General features: G+C 37.8%; 1 protein-coding gene across 17 annotated transcripts in view; it reads right to left on the reverse strand.

Annotated features, from left to right (window-relative positions):
* Nucleotides 1–20,102, reverse strand: part of DLGAP2 (DLG associated protein 2) — a 457,096-nt gene that overhangs the window by 57,546 nt on the left and 379,448 nt on the right. For all 17 annotated transcript variants that reach the window (XM_027892460.1, XM_027892444.1, XM_027892443.1 and 14 more), the window contains one exon: nt 12,743–12,954. In XM_027892460.1, coding sequence (XP_027748261.1) covers nt 12,743–12,954 — 212 coding nt within the window. The remainder of the gene's footprint in view (nt 1–12,742; nt 12,955–20,102) is intronic.

Below are 20,102 nucleotides of genomic sequence, written 5' to 3' on the forward strand. Positions count from 1 at the left end.
AGATATCAGTGCAGAAATTAATTATTGTCCCAGAAAATATTTGTTTTCATGTGGTAAAGGGGCAGTTTTTACATTTATTCCTTACAGAGGCTTTCACAAAAACAGTCTCTGGGAACGACAGATTTGTACCCGTTGAATGTCTAATATTAGCCATACAGTTACTTCATGCTGAACTGGCAGAGGGGTCAGTCCAGCAGTGGTTGTGATGTGTGCTCAGGCTGTTGGAAATTTCCCTGTGAAGTTTCCTCTCTGGAAGGACCAGACCACTCAGTGAATGAGAAAGCCACAGGTTCAACTCCTACTGTAAGATAAGGTACAAACCAGGATCTTGTTTCTCAGACCATGTTTATCAAACACTGAGCATGACCATAGGTTGGTGATTGAGGAAGAACTCAGCGTCCCTCATTAAGTGGACACAACCTGAGTTTGGGCTGAATGCAATCCCTGAGGAACATTCAGGGAGGAATCCCAGATGTTTTATCATGGCTTTGACTAGAAAAGCAAATAGTATTAAGATCCATCTCCCTGTGTGGCCATGTCCTTTGATGTCTGACATGTGATGAGCCAGTATTCCCTCACATCATCAGCTGCAAGAGCAGATGGGATTTAGAGACCCTACTTGGGAGACCTGTTCTCAAGCATTTCCATGTGTTCTCCCATCTCAGGGTCAACACAGACATAGCTGTGCTTCCTTGGTGTATCTGCCAATGGGTAGGCTAGCTGCTCCTCTAACACAGGCTGTCTTAGACTCACAGAATCATTTAGTTTAGAAAAGACTTCTAAGATCATTAAGTGCAGCTGTTAACCAAGCGTTGCCAGGTCCACCACTAAACTATGTCCCTAAGTGCCACACATACGTCTTTTAAATACCTCCAGGGATGGTGACTCAACCACGTCCCTGGGTAGCCTGTTCCAATGCCTAATAATCCTTTCAGTGAAGAAATTTTTCCTAATAAATTTTGTTAGAGCATGTCCAAAGAAGAGCAACAGAGCTGTTGAAGCATAAAAAAGGAAGGGTTTTGTTTTCTCGTCTTTGTTCAAGGCAGGCATTTTTTCAAATTCTTAAGAAATTTCCCTGGAGAAAACCCCCCAATTTTTTTCCCCTGTTTTTACTCAGTGCCTTCTATGGAATATCTCTGTAACCTCATGAGAGAGGTAAACTGTGTAGAAACTGTAACTGCTAAAACTGAAATAAAATGTATGAGATTATTGCAGGCATGTGCTCAGAGGTTAATTAAGTCATTACAGTCAAAGTGATTCTATGATTAAGATAGCTGTCTGATAGTGGGTCTAATTTGGTTTCAGATGATAAAAACAAGAATTGTAGCAGCAGTTTTTTGTTCCCGTAGGTATGAAGACAAATATACTAGACAAGGTAAGGTGATGTAGAACCTCACTATCTACATTTAGTTGCTGAATGTAACTAAACTTCCTTTCTTCTATAGGCAGCAGGCTGATGACTGGCACCTGCTTTGAGTCATTCTGATTCTTTGCATATGCTTTACTTAATCATGGAATCATAGAATGACTTATGTTGGAAGGGACATTAAAGGTCACATAGTTCCAATCCCCCTGCCATGGGCAGGAATGCCACCCACTTGCCACATTGCTCAAAGCCCCATCCAACTTGGCTTTGAGTCCTGTCAGGGATGGGGGATCCACAGCTTCTCTGGGCAGCCTGTTCTAGAGCCTCACCACCCCCACAGTCAAGAATTTCTTCCTATCATCTAAGCTAAACTCATTTCCTTTAGTTTAAAAACATTTCCACCTTGTCCTATCAATATCTGCCCATGAAAAAGGTCACTCTCTTTCTTCTTTTTAAGCCCCCTTTAGGTACTGAAAGTCTGCAACAAGGTCTCCTTGGAGTCTTCTCTTCTCTAGACTGAACAACCCCAGCACTCTCAGCCTCTCCTCATAGCATAGGTGCTCCAGCCCCCTGGTCATTTTGGTGGCCTCCTGTGGACCTGCTCTAAGAGATTAATTTCTTTCTTGTGCTGGAGACTCCTGACCTGGACATACTACTCCAGGTGGGGTCTCACAAGGGCAGAGAGACCTTTAACCTGTCTGGTGTTGTCAGTAATCTGTTTAGTATCATTACTTTGGTATTGTATTTTTCAAAACAGATGAGTCCCCCCTGGACCTTCTGCTTGTCATCACCAGGTGGCAAAATCCAGGATTCTGAGTTCATAAACAGTTTGTGAAAGAGACATTTGAGATTTCTTTAAAATATGAGCCACATTAAGAAAAGATAGCATGAATATAATTAAATATTAAATTATTAATTGCCGTATGAACTACTTTAAAAATAATTAATACAAACTGGTTCCTAGTAACTGTCTCCTTTGCTAAGTAATGCTCAACAACCTAGCATTTAATTAATCACATTCTGGTTCCCTGTGAGGTATTGCTATCATTAAATACAATCAACATTTCTACAGCAATAATTTCTTAGGGAAAGAAGCCCAGTATTCCATCGTACTTCTAAGCAGCTGAGTTTTGATGAATCAGTTTGGACATTACCTGACAGTTAAATAATTTTTCATTTATGAGAGGAGATTAATTGATTCACGGAACTGGACCAAAATAAAAGAAATGTTACATATATTAGGCTATAAAAGCAATCTTACATTCATTTGATTAATACTTTGAAATTTTCCTGACAAAAAGGAATTATTAGTTCTTCTTTCTAAGATAGAGCTTCAAAGTTATCTTCTATGATAAGCGTATCAATGCACGGTGAAAATTATGACCTTGCCGTATATGTGACCCAGAACCAAAATGCCAGAGTTATGTAGGGAAGTTGCTCTCAATGCTTGAAAATGTAATCAACATCTGACCTTGGTAAATGTTGACTTTTTAATGAGATCCACTAAAAGCTTAGGAACAAAATTCTTGACCTTCATTTCCAAAACATCAAAGCTCTTTTGCTTTGACGAAAGAAAATAATTTTCTTTTATCCTTTATAGTAGCATAGAGGATTTTTTATCTCAGCTGTTCACTGAAGAAGGGCAAGTGCAAAAGCATGTGCAAATGAGATGGTTTGACAAGTCATCTCCAGGACCACTAAACAAATACATATTAACATCAAGGAGGTGACTCTAAAATTCGATACTATGGAAAAGGAGGCAGAGGGTGAGACTAACAGGAAAAATTAAATTGCTATGTCAGTTCTCTTCCCATTTGCTTTTCCAACCAGACAAGATTTTTGGGAGAGATCTCCTTGAAAAGCTTTTTTGCCCTCAAGGGTTGCTTTCCGTTTTCCATTGGCTTCAGAGGAAGTTCAGGGCATCTAGGAAGAAGTGCTAAAATTAATGAGAAGTATTCTTAGCTGAAAGCAAGGCTTAAAGCCTAGAGAAGTTTTTGGAGAAAAGGCAGTTCCATGTAGTGACTTTGCAGCTCTTCAGAACCTTTGCTCTAAAAGTGAAGCTTTAGGGCTCCCAGTGAAGACAGCTGAATTTGCAAGAGCACTTTCAGCACTCAGCAGGTTGCCTAAGTGTGTTCAGGGAGGACACAATACTGTATTATAACCACATAAAGTGAACTATAGCATGACATGCTTATCTGGGACAGTATATCTGTTAGCTTGTCTGATAACACAGCTGGGATAACATGTCACCCAGCAATAGAGTGAATACTGAATATTTCAACAAGAAATAGATAAAGAATAAGGGAAGAGGCAGAAGTGAGGCAGTGCTGAGTACAGGGGGAGAAGCCCACTAACTTCTTTCTATAAATTCAAATTCCTGAGCAGTAATACTTGACAGCCAAGAGAACCCTAGGGGGAGCATGGAGTGTATAACTCCCGAGAAATGGATCTCTGTCACACTGTTTTGTTTTGGGGTTTTTTTCTGTCTGTAATATTTTCTAGTAAGTGATTGACATAATAATTTGTCATAAACTTAATACCTTTGCTTTAAAGAAAATGATTCTGATGCCATCAAGGCAGCAAATATCATACACTTGCCAAGGTCATTCCTTGATCTACTCACAATCAAAATAGTGATCAGTCCCCACAGTACCTCTTCTCTTGTCAAATGTTCAGCCACCAGTGCGCCCTGGGTCAAGGAGGTACCAAAAGTGAATTAAAATCTTCCTGAGCCTCTAAAAGTTTCAGCAAGAAGGTCACCTTCTGACTCTGAGTGGGTCTATCAGGTTTATTCATGGAGCATCCAATACAGAGAAAGTCCATTTTCCATCAAATTAATTTTTGGAATTGTCATAGTCTAAAATCATACCTTTTTATTTTCATGATCATGCCTGCATTTGTCCAAAAATCTGAGACTGAATGAGAACATTAAAGAAAGTACAATCACTTCCGTTTAAATCAGTATATGCAATTCAGAAGTATCTCTCTGGAACAAAAAGATAAAATTTGTAAAAGAATTCATCTTGGGTGCCTAAAAGGGAGGTGCATTAGGCTTATCAAGGTAGCGGCAGTTATCAAAACCTATTTTATTGAGAGATTTACATTTCAATGGATATTCATTTCTCTATCTGGATCTATCTTAACTATGTCTTTTTAGATACATGAAATAACTCATTGACCAGAATCTAATGATAAAGCTTAGCTAGCAATGCCATTGTATAGCAGCTGCAAGTCACACTGTATCTCTGTGGAGCCCTGCTGGAGTCAATAGAGCTTTGCAAAGGGGCCCAGATGTGCCTGCATGCAGCCCATTGGAGAACTCAGAGTGTAGACATTAAGTCTGATTCTCCCTTTGGAATAGCGCATTTAGTCTGGTTCTTTGAAAAACTGAAAGTGCACATAAATCTCATGAATTTCTCTGTAGCAAAGAATTTCATTCCTAATCTTTGCCAGTTTGAAGCTTCTCTTTGATCATTGATAGATATGAGAATACGGGCCAAATTAAATTGTTAACATGCTTATGTATTTCATCACAGACCCATACCTTTTAAAAAAAAAAAATCCTGAAAGGTACATTTGTTTTATTACATGAATATGCTGGGGAAGAGGTGAAGAGTGCTGTTTCCATCCTTACGAAATGCCTACTAATCAGCGGTAGAAGAGAACCCTTATTGTCAGTAAGTGTTTGGGGATTTGGTACCACATGAACCAGAAGAGAATGAGATGAAATCACCAGAATAGTTAAACAGTCTGGTGGTTTGATCACTCCTTCCAAAGATAGAGAGGATGTGGGCTCAACCAAGCCTGTATTCCAAATCACTCAAAGTGTTCATGTAATAAAAAAGTATCATGTGGGAAATAAAAACTCAGAGCTCTTGTTTGTAAAAGGTGACAGATTTGCACACATAGCTAATCTATAGCTAATACTAAAAGTCTTGTTCCAATATCCTATTTTGAGTTTGCCCTGGAGAGTAAGCAAAGAACTGATCAGCATCAAAATTCAGGCAGATGTTATGGCAAAAATTTAGAGGCATTTAAAGCATCCTGCAGCAGTTCAGCACATGGATCTAAGGATCCAAGCAGAACTCAAATATTTGATATATGTTCCTAAATTCATTTATGAAATTGAAATATGCATAATTATCTTCAGGAAGCTATCTCACTTTTTTTTTCTCTTATTTGCTTTTAGGACATATTCATGTACACATGCAAAAAGTCATAATTGGTCAGAACAAATACAGACTACGGACTATCAGGACTCAGTAAAGCATCTGAACATGAGCCTAAAGTAAACACACATGTAAGTCCATTAAAGCCAATACATCTAAAACAAGTAAGTGACCTTCTTATGCTGAAGTCAAAGACATTAATAAGACTACATAATATCTGGAGAAAAAAATGGTAGAATTAGGAAAAGTTAAAATATATATATTATTTCTGCTTTTTTTAACCAAAAGCATCTTAATTTTCAAATCCTTGCCTGAAGGTTTCTGTACACATGCTTTATAGTTCCATTTAGTTTTTATTAAAAACTAAACAAATGAGAAAATCAGCTTTTGATCCTTCTCAAATTAAAAGTAAAACTAACATATTTGTTGGAAGCAAAAACGAATAAGCACCAGAAACATATTTTCTTTTGGATGTCAGTATTTGTGCTTGTGAGATTGGCCTGAATCTTACTGTATTTTCACCACAATCCATCACATAATTGCATCTTTCTGAGACAAGCCTGCTTTAGTCCTGAAAAGACTCTGCACTTTGTTTATACCCTTAGAATCCCCTTTCCATCCCTAATCCAGGGTAATACATTTCAGCCCTACAACATAAAGCTGGTATTTACTACAGTGAGGCAGGAGATCTGGGCTCAATAACTCCCTGGGTTTCAAACTATGCTACTTCTCAGAGAACAAGATGCCTAACACTGCTTAAGAGCATTTCCTATTATTCTGCAAAGAAAGAAAGGATGGGGATGTCTTCTGACCCCATAAAAGATGCTTCCTAGGTAACGAGATGACTGTCTGCCCTTCATCAGCATTCCCTCTTAACCCTGCGGACTAATCTAACCCACATCTTATTGACTGCAGCAGAGAACACTATCACTGTGCCCGTAGCCCTCTGATTGCATTATTAGTTGATAAGGCTTTGTAATTAGCCCTCAAACTCTCCTCAGTAAATCTCCAATTTCACCCCTCAGAGACTCTGAGTAGATGCTACTACACTATAGGGCCTCAGAAAGCTACTAATGAAGTGTGTAATGAGGCTTTTTAGAGTCAGAAGATTGAGGGGGAAAAAACCTAAAGATAAATAAAAAGCATATAAAAGATGAAAGTTTCTTTTCCAGTGATTTTCCTCATTTCTTCTATTGAAAATATTTCTCAGGAATAGCTTCAAAATCATTCCTAATTAAAATTTAGAAGAAGACTTAATGGTAAATTGAAGTTTACCTTAAAAATTAAAAAAGGTTTGCATCACTGGTGCGCAGAAATGGATAATATTGAAATAGGACATTGATCTCTCTAGCAAGGAAGCTGTGCTTTAACTCTCAATCTGTGACTTTTTTTGCAGCACACCCACTCCTCCACTCGAGCACACTTAACCACATCCTTCTCTGTTTGCACTTACCAAGTGGTATGTCTCTAAGAGAAATATCCACAACTTTGTTTGTCACTTAAATAATAATGGTGTCTGCACTGTCATGGGCAAAAATGGATGAAAAGACAAAGGGTTGGTCTGATGCTTCCAAAATTCTTGCTCACCTTTCACTTTCTCGTGTTGTAAGCATGTTATGGTTAGCACAAATGGTTGCAAATGGAAAGACTTTTTTTTTTTTAATGGAGATTTTCCACATGTCTTAGAGTCTGAGTCTGTGCTGCTCCATGATTCCTGCTGAACCAAGGGGTCTGGCAGCTAAGTGCTGTCAGATCTTCTTGTTACAGTTTAATTCCCTTGCAGTGTGCTTTGGCAATGTTTTTGTTGCCATTAATAGAGTCTGCAGAACAGAAGATGTGGACATGCCTTAGATTACAGTCCACGTAAGTGTAAGCTAGCACGGCCACAGAAAGATGCAATCTCTCACTCTGTAAAGGGGGAGATCGGTGAAAGGTCATTCTCTTGATCTGGTTTACCAAAAGCCCAGAAAACATGTCAACCATTTCATGTCTTACTTAGGCATATTAATTTAAAATACTGAATAAAGTGTTTTGTATTGAGATACCAGACTGTGAATAAGGTACCAGACTGTGGCTGAAATACGGACACGCACTGTGCTCTTCAGCTATGGACTGAAATAACATAAAACACAAAGACAATAAACATCTGAGGGAGGCACAGATGCTCTCTCTGTGACTGTGACTCAGAGTTTAAGACATTCATTCCATACAGGGGCCAAAACCTAGCAGAGGGTTAAGTGGAGAACACAGTCAAGACAAACCAAAATATCAGTGGTACTGTACTGCGGTAGTTCCCCAAATAATTTGTGCTGTGGAAGATTTCCTGCCTCATTGAAACACTAAATTTTTATATTACCTATCTGCTCACATATTCTTCTGTCTACCCACCCATCAGCTTAAGGTGTCTGGACTACCAGCTGACACAGAAGAGTCTGCCATTAGAGGTTTGCAAAATGAAGTACACGTTGCTGTCACTGAATTTATTGTAGCCTAATTTGTTTCATTTTCATGTTTGCAGCATCTAGTTTCCTGTGAGTCACTTCAGAGCATAATGGAAAACTTCAGCACGGCACAGCTATTCATTTGTGTGAGTGATACCAGTATCATCTTCAAATAGAGTGTATTTACTTTGGGCTAAATGCTATTGTTATCCCTTTTGACTAAATGGTTAGATGGTTTTCAGAGCCTTTCGCAACACTTCAAAAAGGACATACTGAAAATGGAATTTGCTATTTCTACAGCGTTATCCTGTTCATTTACATAATCGGTATATTAAGTACTCTTCGCCTGAAAATGAGAAGCATCAAATAACCAGAATATTATCTTTAGTCATTGGATTATTTTCCTATTGCAGAGACCCAAATTCTTGGTTTCTTTTCAGCTTTGCTTTCTGGATCCCAGTGTCTCTGAGGCTTCCATCTCAGCTTTGCTTGGTTTAGTCATAAATACAGGTAAAAAAGACATTTACTACATTAGAAGGATACTCTAACAAATCATGTGGGTCAGTCTCTCTTCCGGGATTGCACAAAACTTACTTAGGACATACATTACCTTTGTTTCAGCTATCAGTTCCATAAACTGTTCAGTTGTTTTGACCTTTACTGTAAATGAAAATACCTAGCAGCATGAGACCCACCTTCTACAAGCTACCTGTGCAAACTGCCTTCCAACATAGTTTAACTTCATCCCCACTAGAAAGCACACAGCACTGAACAGCAGAAAACAATGGACTGAATACAAGGGGCTAGCATTTCACCTCTAGAAGACCAAGTATACTATTTGTTCACAGTATACCAAAACTGACATTAGAAAGATTTTGTATCTTTCCAATCATAGTGCAAAAACAACCCCCAAAACAAACAAACAAAAACCCAAACCAAACAAACAAACAAAACCCCAAAACCCGCAACCAAACAAAATTATTTCTCCTGGACTAGTGGGAGCCAAGATAATTTCCAATTAAATAGGACTGCTGGCACCATTCTAAGGAAGTAAAAAGTAGAAAGGAAGCAGATTCAGGTATGTGTCCTGTCTCCACCACCAAGCCTTATTGCATTATATTTCACTGAAATGCAATTTCATAATAATACCAATAAATTACACTGGTCTTCAGCTTGATGTTAAAGGACTAAGTAATGCAACATACTGTTTAGTTTTTTGAAATAGCATTTATAAAAAAGAGAATTGAAATGCATTTATCTCTAGTGAATAATCTACATATTTAGGCACATTTAATTTTTGAAAAATCCGGAAAAAATGGAGCCCCTTATGCTATATCTATACTCAGAAATAAGCCATGTCCATTATCTGAGCCTTTGGCCAACTGACCTGTATGGTTAAGCTTTCTTATCCTACAGAGAGGGTGGCTGCATCACATAGAGTTATTCTCTGAAACATGCCTGTGCACTATCCAGAGATGAGTCATGTGTCCTAGGCTGGAAGCAGGCTGGGGATCCTGTTGACTGTGCTAGCCTAGTTTGACAGAGGTGGTGATCAGATGGCAGCAGTTGGATGTATGACCTGCTTCTTTCAGCTGTATAAAACCAGCAGTGGTAGACTCTGCACTTTTTTTTTTTTTTTTTTACTTGTAGTAAAATATACTCCTTTCCAAAAGCAACTTAAAAGAAACTATTTCAGAATTTTAATACTTGTATTATATCAGTTACATGTATCTATTTGTATGTTATTTATTCAGATTCAAATATGTATTTTTATTGTATAAATGTTTAATATTCAATTTGCTGAATCTTTGAGCAACACAAACCAACAAAGTAGCACTTACTTTTGTCTAAGCAGAAAGAGCATTTAAATGGGAAAAAAAGTCTTACAAAGATGCCTCATAAAACTCAAAGGAGAAACACGCACACATGTCAAACATCTGTTGAAGGTTAAGTGAAGGCTGTTCTAATTTTTGTTTTTTCCTATTCAGGACAGTGATAGAAAACTAGGTTCATTCATAGGAAATCTATCTACATTTGTTTTGCAGCCAATGCATGTTTTTATATCGCCAAAACTATCAATATTCAGCTTTTATTACAGGTTTACTGATGGTCTGGCATATCCCAGTTCTGAGCTACTCTGTCACCCAAGCGGAGGGCTAAGAGAATTAAAACCCCATTTTATTTCTGTGCACTAGCTCCCTCCATCTGGGTAAACAAGCTAAAAAGCCAGATAATGCAGCTGACATCTTGAATTATGTAATTTCTCATAACACATGCCAGAAATGCTATTCAGCTCTGCTATACATGCAGGAATGCTGTTGAAAGCCGTGGCTTCTGGCTCAGTAGTGTGATCAGTGGTACTCAGCATGCAATGGGGATTACTGAGCCACACTGAAGGGGCAAGGAAGGCTCCGTAACCATTATCCATTGCTACATCCTTCATAGAAATCTGCCAGACATAGAAGGTAACCACAGCGACAGGGAGACAGAGATATACTGGGAGGAGATGGGTTGTGGTGAAAACCCAGGGTTAGGATCAGCACTTTGTATTTCTGTGAGACAAGAAATTTTCTGTCTGCTTTAGGATTGCTGAAATTTGCAGAGTTTTGCAACGAAGGCATACAAGAACCAGAATAGTTGACACATTTCTGCTTGAAGTTCACTGGAAAAACCCATGTATGTTAGGCTGGCAGATCCAAGGTGCTGTCCTTCAGTTTAAGGAAAAACTGAGGACTTAAATGATATCTGTCTGCAGCAGACTGGCTGCTCAATTATTCCAGTGCAATGATAGTGACAAATTCTCAACAGAGCCCCTACTAATATTTCACAGTATTACGAAAAGCTTCATCCTTTTCCGACTGTGGTTAATGGTAACTATGCCATGAAATCCTTCAGGGCCATGAACAGGCACAGCTGTCAACCCCAGTACATGCATCAACATTGCATCCCGGTTTTAATCAATTATATTTTGAGTGGTGTGTTTGCAATACATGGAAAACTAACAGAAGACACAACATTTGGTATTGACCTGTGAATAACCACCTGCCCTCAGGATTTAACAGATCAGGAATACTTTTTTCTTGAAATATATTCCTTGCTTGAATACATATGTTTAATTGCTGTCTGGACCTGTTTGTAAGCTGTAGTGATCTAGGGCAGGAACCAAGACCTGCCACTCACTGGAAAATTTGTGCTGCCACCCAGATTCCCTTATGGGTGGTCCAACTAAAGTTGAAAACAAAGAACAGCATAGAATATATTTGGTCTAAGTACTTGGTCAGTTAGAACAGTCTCTGAGAACAGATTTTAGTTTGTGGTACTAGAATAGGTAAGACATACCCTTCAAAACTGGGATGGCTGCAACCAAACTGTCCCTGAGAATGATACCTGGGCTACAACAGTGACCAGGCAGGGTGGGACAGTGCTAATAGACCCAGGGGTCATATTTGACAGGGACCACTCCAAAATCTTCTCAGTGCCCATGGTCAGGTTTCTGTACTCAGGCCAGCAGTACTTTTGCTATAGGCCAGGTTTCCTCATCAGAAGTAACATTCCAACAAATCCTTCAGATTCATATTCAGAATTTGTCTCAGTGGCATAAACATAGGTCTCTGGTCCCCTTAGAGAGGTCATATGGTATTTTAATTGCCGATCGAGAGCAGAGACTTGTATATCTTGTTTCATGTTGTCTCAGAAATCTTACAGCAGCTCATGGTACAGGTGCCTTTGGTTTTGTACCTGAATTGAGCCTAAGATATGCCTGACCAAGCTATATGATACAATAAAGTTGTAAACTCTTCTCTTCAGTAACAGTGGAAGTTGGTGGTTTTCTTGTACGTTGCAAGCTAAATAATTCAATTTAATTAACTCCAAAGGATTTTTTCTTAAGGCTTTTTTTAATTTTTTTTTCATTTTATTTTTTTAAAAGATGTATCACATATGGTATGCTATATATGGTATTACCTACAGAACAATAAACAACCTTTGGTCAAAGGTTTCACTCTTAATTTCTTCAGTTTATGTCCAAGGCAAAAAGATCAATGTTCTAAATAATGAGAAATGCCTAGCTACATTAATAGAAGATACAGATTTTAAATCAGGCTACTACTTTGAAACTCTCCTCATAAGTATACTTACAGTTCACTAATAAAATGATATATTGAAAGGATAAAAGGAGATAAAAATAAAGGCCTATTGGAAAACATATAAAGCTACATATTTCCCTATAGTTTAAAGATTTGCTTTAGCTATTTAGTAGGCCATATTGTAGGTAGTATGCATGAAAAAAAAACCAGTCAAACAAAGTCCTCCACAATGTGTTTAAATCAGTATGATACAGTATAGCTGATACAGCATTGTAATGGTAAAGAAGGTGTAATATGCCAAATACATGGTACAACTATATATTTGCTTTTATATCTAGTATAGAATCAAGTGTATTTTCTGTTTCAGAGAAAGCAATGAAATAAAAAAGACTTATAAAACAATCCCAGAGAAGAAAAGTTCAGAATTTTGAACTTTTCACAAAAATATGCATGTATTTCCTTCAGTAAACATAACAGTTTTATTTCATGGATGGAGGAAGATGGCAGTTTTTCATCCAGTAATCACAAGACACTGTAGCTAATTTAAAATGAAGCCACTCAAGTTACCTTTTTAGTATAGATAATTTTTTATTATGGATGCTGCCAGTAAGACCCAAAGAAAAATTTCCCAAGTCATAACAGCTTTTGGAAAGGTGTATAACATGGTATAGCAAAGCTTACTTTGGAAGATCTCCCAGTGGTCGTTGTCCAATGGATTTTAATAATGACTCTGGTCGAACTGTTAATTTTGGTGATGTCTTGGGGCTAGTATCAGAGTCTCCACTTTCTTCATCTCCCATGGCCTTAATATAGCTACCACTTCTCATTCTTCTGCAAGGGATCTCTTCATCTTTCCCACCAGCTGGGTATCCTCCCCATTCATCCTGAGGAACCTAAGAGAGACCATAAAACACATATATGGAATCTGTTTTATTCTTTTAATATATTTAAATACTTCCTTCACTTTTTCATTTAAAAAACACTAGTAATTAATTTTTTATTCTTCAGAAAAAGATCACTTTAAAAGAAATTTTTAAGGTCCCTAGATGATTTGGCCATTTAATTCTGACTTGAGAGTTGGAAAATTTCAGTTTATATATGTTGGAAGCCAAGGAACAATCAAGCTGAGCTGCAATATCTATTTGTAGACATGCTCTAAATTGCAGGAAGAAGATTAGCTTAACCTCTTAAAAGTCTGCATGTATATTCTCAGCTGATAACAGTAAGTTCATCAGGTGCCTCAGACCTAAAACTCATTGAAAGCTGAGCACTTCAGAGTTTATTACCAGCACTCCTTATATGGTGCATTGGAGGCCTTTCAGGAAGGTGAAAGTCATATTTAATCTAAACTAAGCTGTGATCTTGTCAAAAGTGGATAGGACTGTGATTTAGGGCAAACTTCTGTGGGGAAAAAACAAAAGTGGTAATTTGTCTTTCTTATTTAAAAACCGCAAAATAGTTCATAAAGACCATAATGTAACAGTAATGCAACCAGTTAATCAATATATGTGGTTGCAGCTGCTTTTGTGCACTTGAGGTGGTTTTTCCAAGAGTAAGATTGGTAGTCAGATAATCCACATCTGGTCGATGGATATGTCTCTACACCACCATAGAATTGAGCAGGAGTGGATTTTCCAATCCAAAATTAAATAAGACTTGTTTTAAGACTTATGGATAAACTCAACAAGCCTGTCTTTGCCAGTTTCACTTTCTTTTTTTGGTTTGTTTGTTTGGTTGGTTGAGTTTTTGTTTGGTTGTTTTTCTGTGTTTTGTTTGGTTTTGGTTTTGGGTTTTTTTTTGGTTTTGTTTTTTGTTTCATCTTCCAAGGTGCTGAGTCTTTGGTTCTAATCCAGACACACACTTGAGCATTTACTTAACTTAAAGGATATAAGCAACTCTCTAAAATGCATTATAAGGACTCATGGTTAAAAAGAAGGGTGTGACAGAGTTCATCAGTGCACTGGTCAGCATCAAATCCTTTATCAACATAATGAATTCATATATATTAAGCAGTATAATGGCATTATTTACTATTATACTATAAATCTGAAACTCTAGTTAAATATATATTTAGGAGCTTCTGCAAAGCAGGATGTCTAATAAAGATTTTAAAAGTCAAACATATTTGAGACTTTAGAGTCTCTGGACAGAGTTCATTGCAGAGCTGAAGCAAATGCTCCAGTTGGTTTCAGCAGTCTTGTAGATTGGATTTAAATAACTAACATGATCTGCCTGTCATCTTTACTGCCCTTCCAAGACAAATGAATCAGCCACACCTACCCCATGAGCAGACCTGGTGCTTTGAGTCCGAAAAAGGGATTAAGGGGGAAACGAAGTTTTAAAACGGGGTGAACAAGTGAAAATAGAGACATTAAATTAAAGAGACAGGACAGAAAAAAAAAACAGAGATGAAGTCAGATAAGAAAAGATGAAATAGATTGCACAGATCAGAAAAAAGTGAGAGATAACTATCAGAGAAAAACATTATGAGTCATATTCTTACACAGTGTAGTAGGACAGAGCATGAATCTAAATGAAATATGGGCTACTTCATGCAAGGAAACAAACTTTTCACATTATTCAGCTTTTGGATGGTGATTGGAAAGGAAGCATCAAAAATTCAGCCTGTAAATGGGATACATCATCTTCATTTCTTTTCTAGGACCTAGTATGTATGAGATTAATATTGCAGAAAGGTTTTTTGAGATTATACGAGGCCTAAAAGGTATTTACATGTAGTCGCAGTAGTCATAGCAAGCCTCCTAAAATACAAAAAACAGATATACTTTCTAAAGCATTTTTTAATCTACAACTGGCAATACAATTAACTGTTAAAGTCTGAATTAGAGAGCTATTTTATTAGTAGATATCATAGAATCATATGCTCACTTTTAAATATTCTTTATGGCTAAAAGAAAATCCAAAAGCTGAAAAAGCATTTATTGTCATCTACGTAGGACAACTACAAGATAGACTGTTCAATTTTCAGCACTAAAGCTGTATTATCATGTTCAGTCTTACTATTCATTTTCTTTTCAAACAACTCATAACTTTTTCATAGAATAATTATTTTGGCTTGAAACTTTTCCCTTCATTTTACCTCAAAGATAATTAAATAGAAAGTTTAAAAATACATTGATCAATAAACTTTTACTCAAATGCAGAAAACTATTACTTCCTCAGCTTTATTTTATCTGAAATTCCATGTTCAAATAAATAGATAAGGACTGGATTTAAATGAGTAAACACAGGCATATTTGCTGATTGAAGTTGAAATCTTAATTTAAAAGATAGGAATGACTGATTTTTTTACACGAATGTATCTAAAAAGTTTAGCTTCTTCACTGTGATAAGGACAAATCTTACAGTTATTTGCCTTACTGTTTCTGTTGATTAAATTTCTTTTGCTTTCTGTATTCAAAAGTTAAATGAATTCACATAAAAGCTAAAGACCAAAGCTAAAAACTGAAGAAGGACTGCTCCATTTGTGCTTGTGATGTACTCATGGTACAAACATAGGCACCAAGAATCCTCTTCTAATCAGACTTCGTTGTCTATCGTAAAAGCCTTTATGGCTGCAAAAACATTATTCACAATTAAAATATGTGGTTGATTCGATTGGTTGTGTTTTTTCCCTTAAGCCACTTAAAGGAGCACAATACAATGAACATGGGGAAAATGCTTCTGGAACCTGGTGAGCAAGTTTGACAATGTCTTCTCTTAAAAGGTTTCATGCAGAGTTTTGGAGAACAGCTGTAGTCTTTCTGCTGTCTTCAAAAGCCAACAAAAGGGCACTTGACATTTTTTTTCCTCATGGACTGAAAATAGAAGCAAAACATGAGTCCCAGTTCAGCCTCGTTCTTAATTTACTTGAGCTGATAGGTTAAGTACTTGGAAAAATTTTTCCAAATTCAGGCCATCTCAAACCCAACATACCTTTAAAGAAAAGCAGAAACATTATACTAGTGCAGGAGAGATTTTTATTTTGCAATATTAACAAAAATGTTTAACATCCTGTAATGAGGGTCATTGAATATATATCTTTCAAAATATGGAAAGGTTTTGCAGCCTGAAGAAATGCTTTCTTACAATAGTTACCAGCCCCTGAAATTCCCATCTGTAGGGTTTGCAGCTGCTAATTTGGAATAATTACTCTAATTATCGACTTGCGTACAGTGATGAGGGCTGATATTTATAATGCCTAAAAAGGCCTTCCTTCTGTTCTGGATGTTAACATGAATCCTTATGTATGTGGTTTCTACCCACAGAGGAGTTAGCCTGCATATTACCACATGAATTCCCTTTTGCACGAACAATGAGCTGGGCCTGACTGCTGATATGGTTATAACCATTACACAGAATGATGAGCCTCTTCCATAAATTTCATGGATGGTTGCTGTGAGGAGCATCAAGCTCAGAAAATTCGAGATCTTTCAGTTCTGGTAGCATGCATTAGTCACCTAGGGCCAATTTTATTAAAGCACCTGGTACCTAACACTTACCACATGTTATGGAGCTGATCTGAGACTGAACTTCAGAACCTGAGGTAGGGCTCTAAATTCCCCATAAAGGCATTTAGCAGAGTTAGCTCCTTCCAAGTAGCATCCAAAAGGTCCCTTTAGTTAGCAATCAAAATGCAAAGCGTGAGGAAAAATCTCAAATGCTGCTCCTTTCTTGGGTTTATTGTATCTGATTACAGGCAGGAGAAAGGCCCTTCTGTTATTTCCCATTCACAGCCTAAAATCATCTTCTAAAGAAAGAGTTCAGATTATTTTTTTCTCAAAGTACAGCAGCCTTATTCTTTCCTTCCATGATCAAACAGCTGTGGAAGTGGGAAACATTGCTAGACTTCTAATCAATAATGTTTCAAGAGTTCAGGAAGAAGATTTAGGGCTGATAAATAAACTTCTATACTCTTCTCCTCTTTTGTCACTCATGGCCTTTTCATGAAGCACTCACAGATTGTCTGGGGAGGACTGGTTAGAAGACAGGGACTTCCTGTACATAAAAGGGTGTGATGCAGCTTCATGATCCAGGCATCTACCTGAAAGGAGGGAACTTAGTTATAGCCCCTAGATCAAACTCTCATGAGTTTTATGTAAAAGGATGTTTGGATAAAACTTGTAGAGCATCTTAACAAAGAAAGAAGTACCTTTGCTCCAAAGTGACACAACTCCTGCTGCTCAGAATGCAGTCTGGGGAACTAAGAAGATGGGATTTGACCTTGTACATGCTAAGGAAGAAACTGAACTCTCTCAGTGGGTATTCTAGAAAGTTACTATAAAAGTAAATTTCCTTGCTTTAGAAGAAATGTCACTATCTTTGTTCTTCATCAGAAGTTCTGTCTTAAAATATCCCTTACTACTAATTTTTGGCTAAATACCTAAAGAGTCACATGACCTGTTAATGGCCATGAACGTGATGATTTCTGAATTTTATTCTACATCTTATTTATATCTCCCTTTTATAGAAATGGTACACATTTGTATTAGCATAGTTCTCCTTTATCTTCTTTTATTATTTCATATATTTTACACTGTGTTTTAATTTGATTAAAGTGGAACAGGCTGCCCAGGGAAGTGGTTGAGTCACTATCCCTGGAGTTATTTAGAGATCCCTGCATGTACTTATCTATACCACACATGTAGATGTGGTGCTTAGAGACACGATTTAGTGGTGGACTTGGCAGTGCTGGGTTAACCATTGGACTCAATGATCTTAAAGGTCATTTCCAACCTAAATGATTCTATATTTCTATCCATCCTCTTTGGGTGTACTGACTGTGCTCAGACAAGATCTATCAGAAGAGGATTTGGGACCTTTGACTGGACTTTAGCAGTAAGTCTGCCCCTTGTTTCTCAGAAAGCATCGATTCTGTCTGTAAGCACGAGACACCTCATTGTTATAATAATTACTGGGTTGGAACCAGCTCAAGTGTGTGAGGGGAGGTAGGAGGGCTCACAGAGCCCACGTGGCAACCCTGGAACTCACACAGCAGGTCTGCAGCCTCATGGGGCAGCCCCATAGGCTGGTAGCAGCTGTCAGTCAAAAGGGCAGCCTGGGAGCACACCAATGTTAGCACATGCTAAGTCAGTGCTTTGTAGAATGCTTTGTCTTGGTTGTATGTTACCCCTTTTAAACTTTTGCCAAGATTCCTATTTCCTCCCTTATTATCAGTAAAAATATCTCCTGAGAAAAAGTGTGTAGCTTTTCCTTCTTTGTGCTACCTCAATGTATTAAAGGACCTAGGGCTCCACAAAAGTTTGGTGGGTGAATTTTTGGAGTCTTGTATTTTTTTAAAAGTAATACTCCTAGTTGAGCTTGCGGTTCTGTGGCTGGGGTCTTACAAAGCAACAGCATGCTGTCAGGGCAAACAGGGATGGATACACCTAACCTCCAGAACAAACTAGAAGTCATGGAATCACTGAGGTTGGAAGGGACTCTTGAAGTTGTCTAGTCTGGCCTTCTGCTCACAGCATGGTCAGGTACAGCAGGTTGCCCAGGACAGCTACGAAGACGGTGAAGGGTTAGAGACCACAATGAGGTCTCAGTCTTCCCTTTTTTCCAGGCTGAACAAGCCAAGTGACCTCAGCCACTCCTCATACAGCTTCCCCATGAAGCGGAAGGGGCAGGTACCCATCTCTCTGGTGACCAATGACAGGACCTGAGGGAATGACATGAAGCTGTGCTAAGGGAGGTTTAGGTTAGATACAAGGAAAGGGTTTTTCACCCAGAGAGTGGTTGAGCCCTGGAACAGGCTCCCCAGGTAAATGGTCATGACACCACACCTGAGTTCAAGAAGCATTTGGACAATGCTCTCAGGCACAGGGTGGGATTCTTGAGGATGTCCTGTGCAGGGTCAGGAGTTGGACTTTGATGACCCTCATGGGTCCTTCCAGCTCAGGATATTCTATGACAATATGACTGTGTCCAACTGGGTTTTGAACATTTCCAAAGATGGAGACTCCACAACCTCTCTAGGCAACCTACCTTCCAGTGTTTGGCTACACTCAGGGGGAAAAAGTTTTTCCTTATACCTGATCAGAGATAGGTAATCTAGGCTCTCTAGAACTAATTCTAGCAGTGTGAATACGAAACCTTGTATCTAAGCAATACTAATAACAAAATTGGAAGAAACAATGAAATATTAATTCTTCTGGACTTTGACCCCTCTCAACTTGATTTTTTTTTGGACTTTATTTCAGTTTAGGATTTAGCTAAAGCAGTCAAACTGGCAACAGCAACTCACATTTCAAGGCAGATATGCTCCTGGTGTTCCACCCACTTCTATGGGAACACTTCTATTTGCTCCCAGTTTCCAGAATTTTAAAGGTGTTCTACCACTAAACTGCTGATCTGCTTAAAACCATTTTATCACTTTATCACTTATCACTTTACTATCTAAATGAAACACTTCTAAATATATGACTTCAGCTGAGGGAAATGACTATCACTTCTTCATATTTCTCATTCCCAAAGGTTAAAGTGAGGATTACCTACCTCATAGGATTCCTATGAAATTTAATTAGCATGCAGATGTAAAATGCTCTGAAATATTCATTATGACCTAAATCTTATTTTAGTAATATAAATTTCACATTTTACTAGAAGCACAAGCTGTCTGTGCATGAAATTAGACTATAGATGATGTGAAGAATGATAAGATATGAAACATTATGTAAGAGAGACATAATTTTTGTAACTTTACGCTTTCTCAGCCTGGTCAAAAACATGAGCCAGAAAAAAAAAAAAAAAAAAAAAGGACATAATCTGAAATGCAGGTAAGAGGTTTTCTCTTAAATCATGTCTTCTTCAAGGACTTTCAGAAAAATAGCCTTTGTGCACAGCTGCAAGTAGATGAAAGTAAATGACAATCTTGGAAGGCAGACAGAGATGGTTTTTTGCAATGGTAGAAACTTTCCTTTATATTACAGTGGGAGGTGGGATCTGGACCTCCTGTGTTTTCAAACATTTTTCTGAAGAAGGAACACCAACCAATTATAAGAATTTTCTTCTGAAGTTAATGACACTAAGACATTAC

The sequence above is a fragment of the Empidonax traillii genome, unplaced genomic scaffold, assembly GCF_003031625.1.
Source record: "Empidonax traillii isolate 1590-97213 ecotype Southwest subspecies unplaced genomic scaffold, ASM303162v1 scaffold352:size1026972, whole genome shotgun sequence".
Classification (NCBI taxonomy): Eukaryota; Metazoa; Chordata; class Aves; order Passeriformes; family Tyrannidae; genus Empidonax; species Empidonax traillii.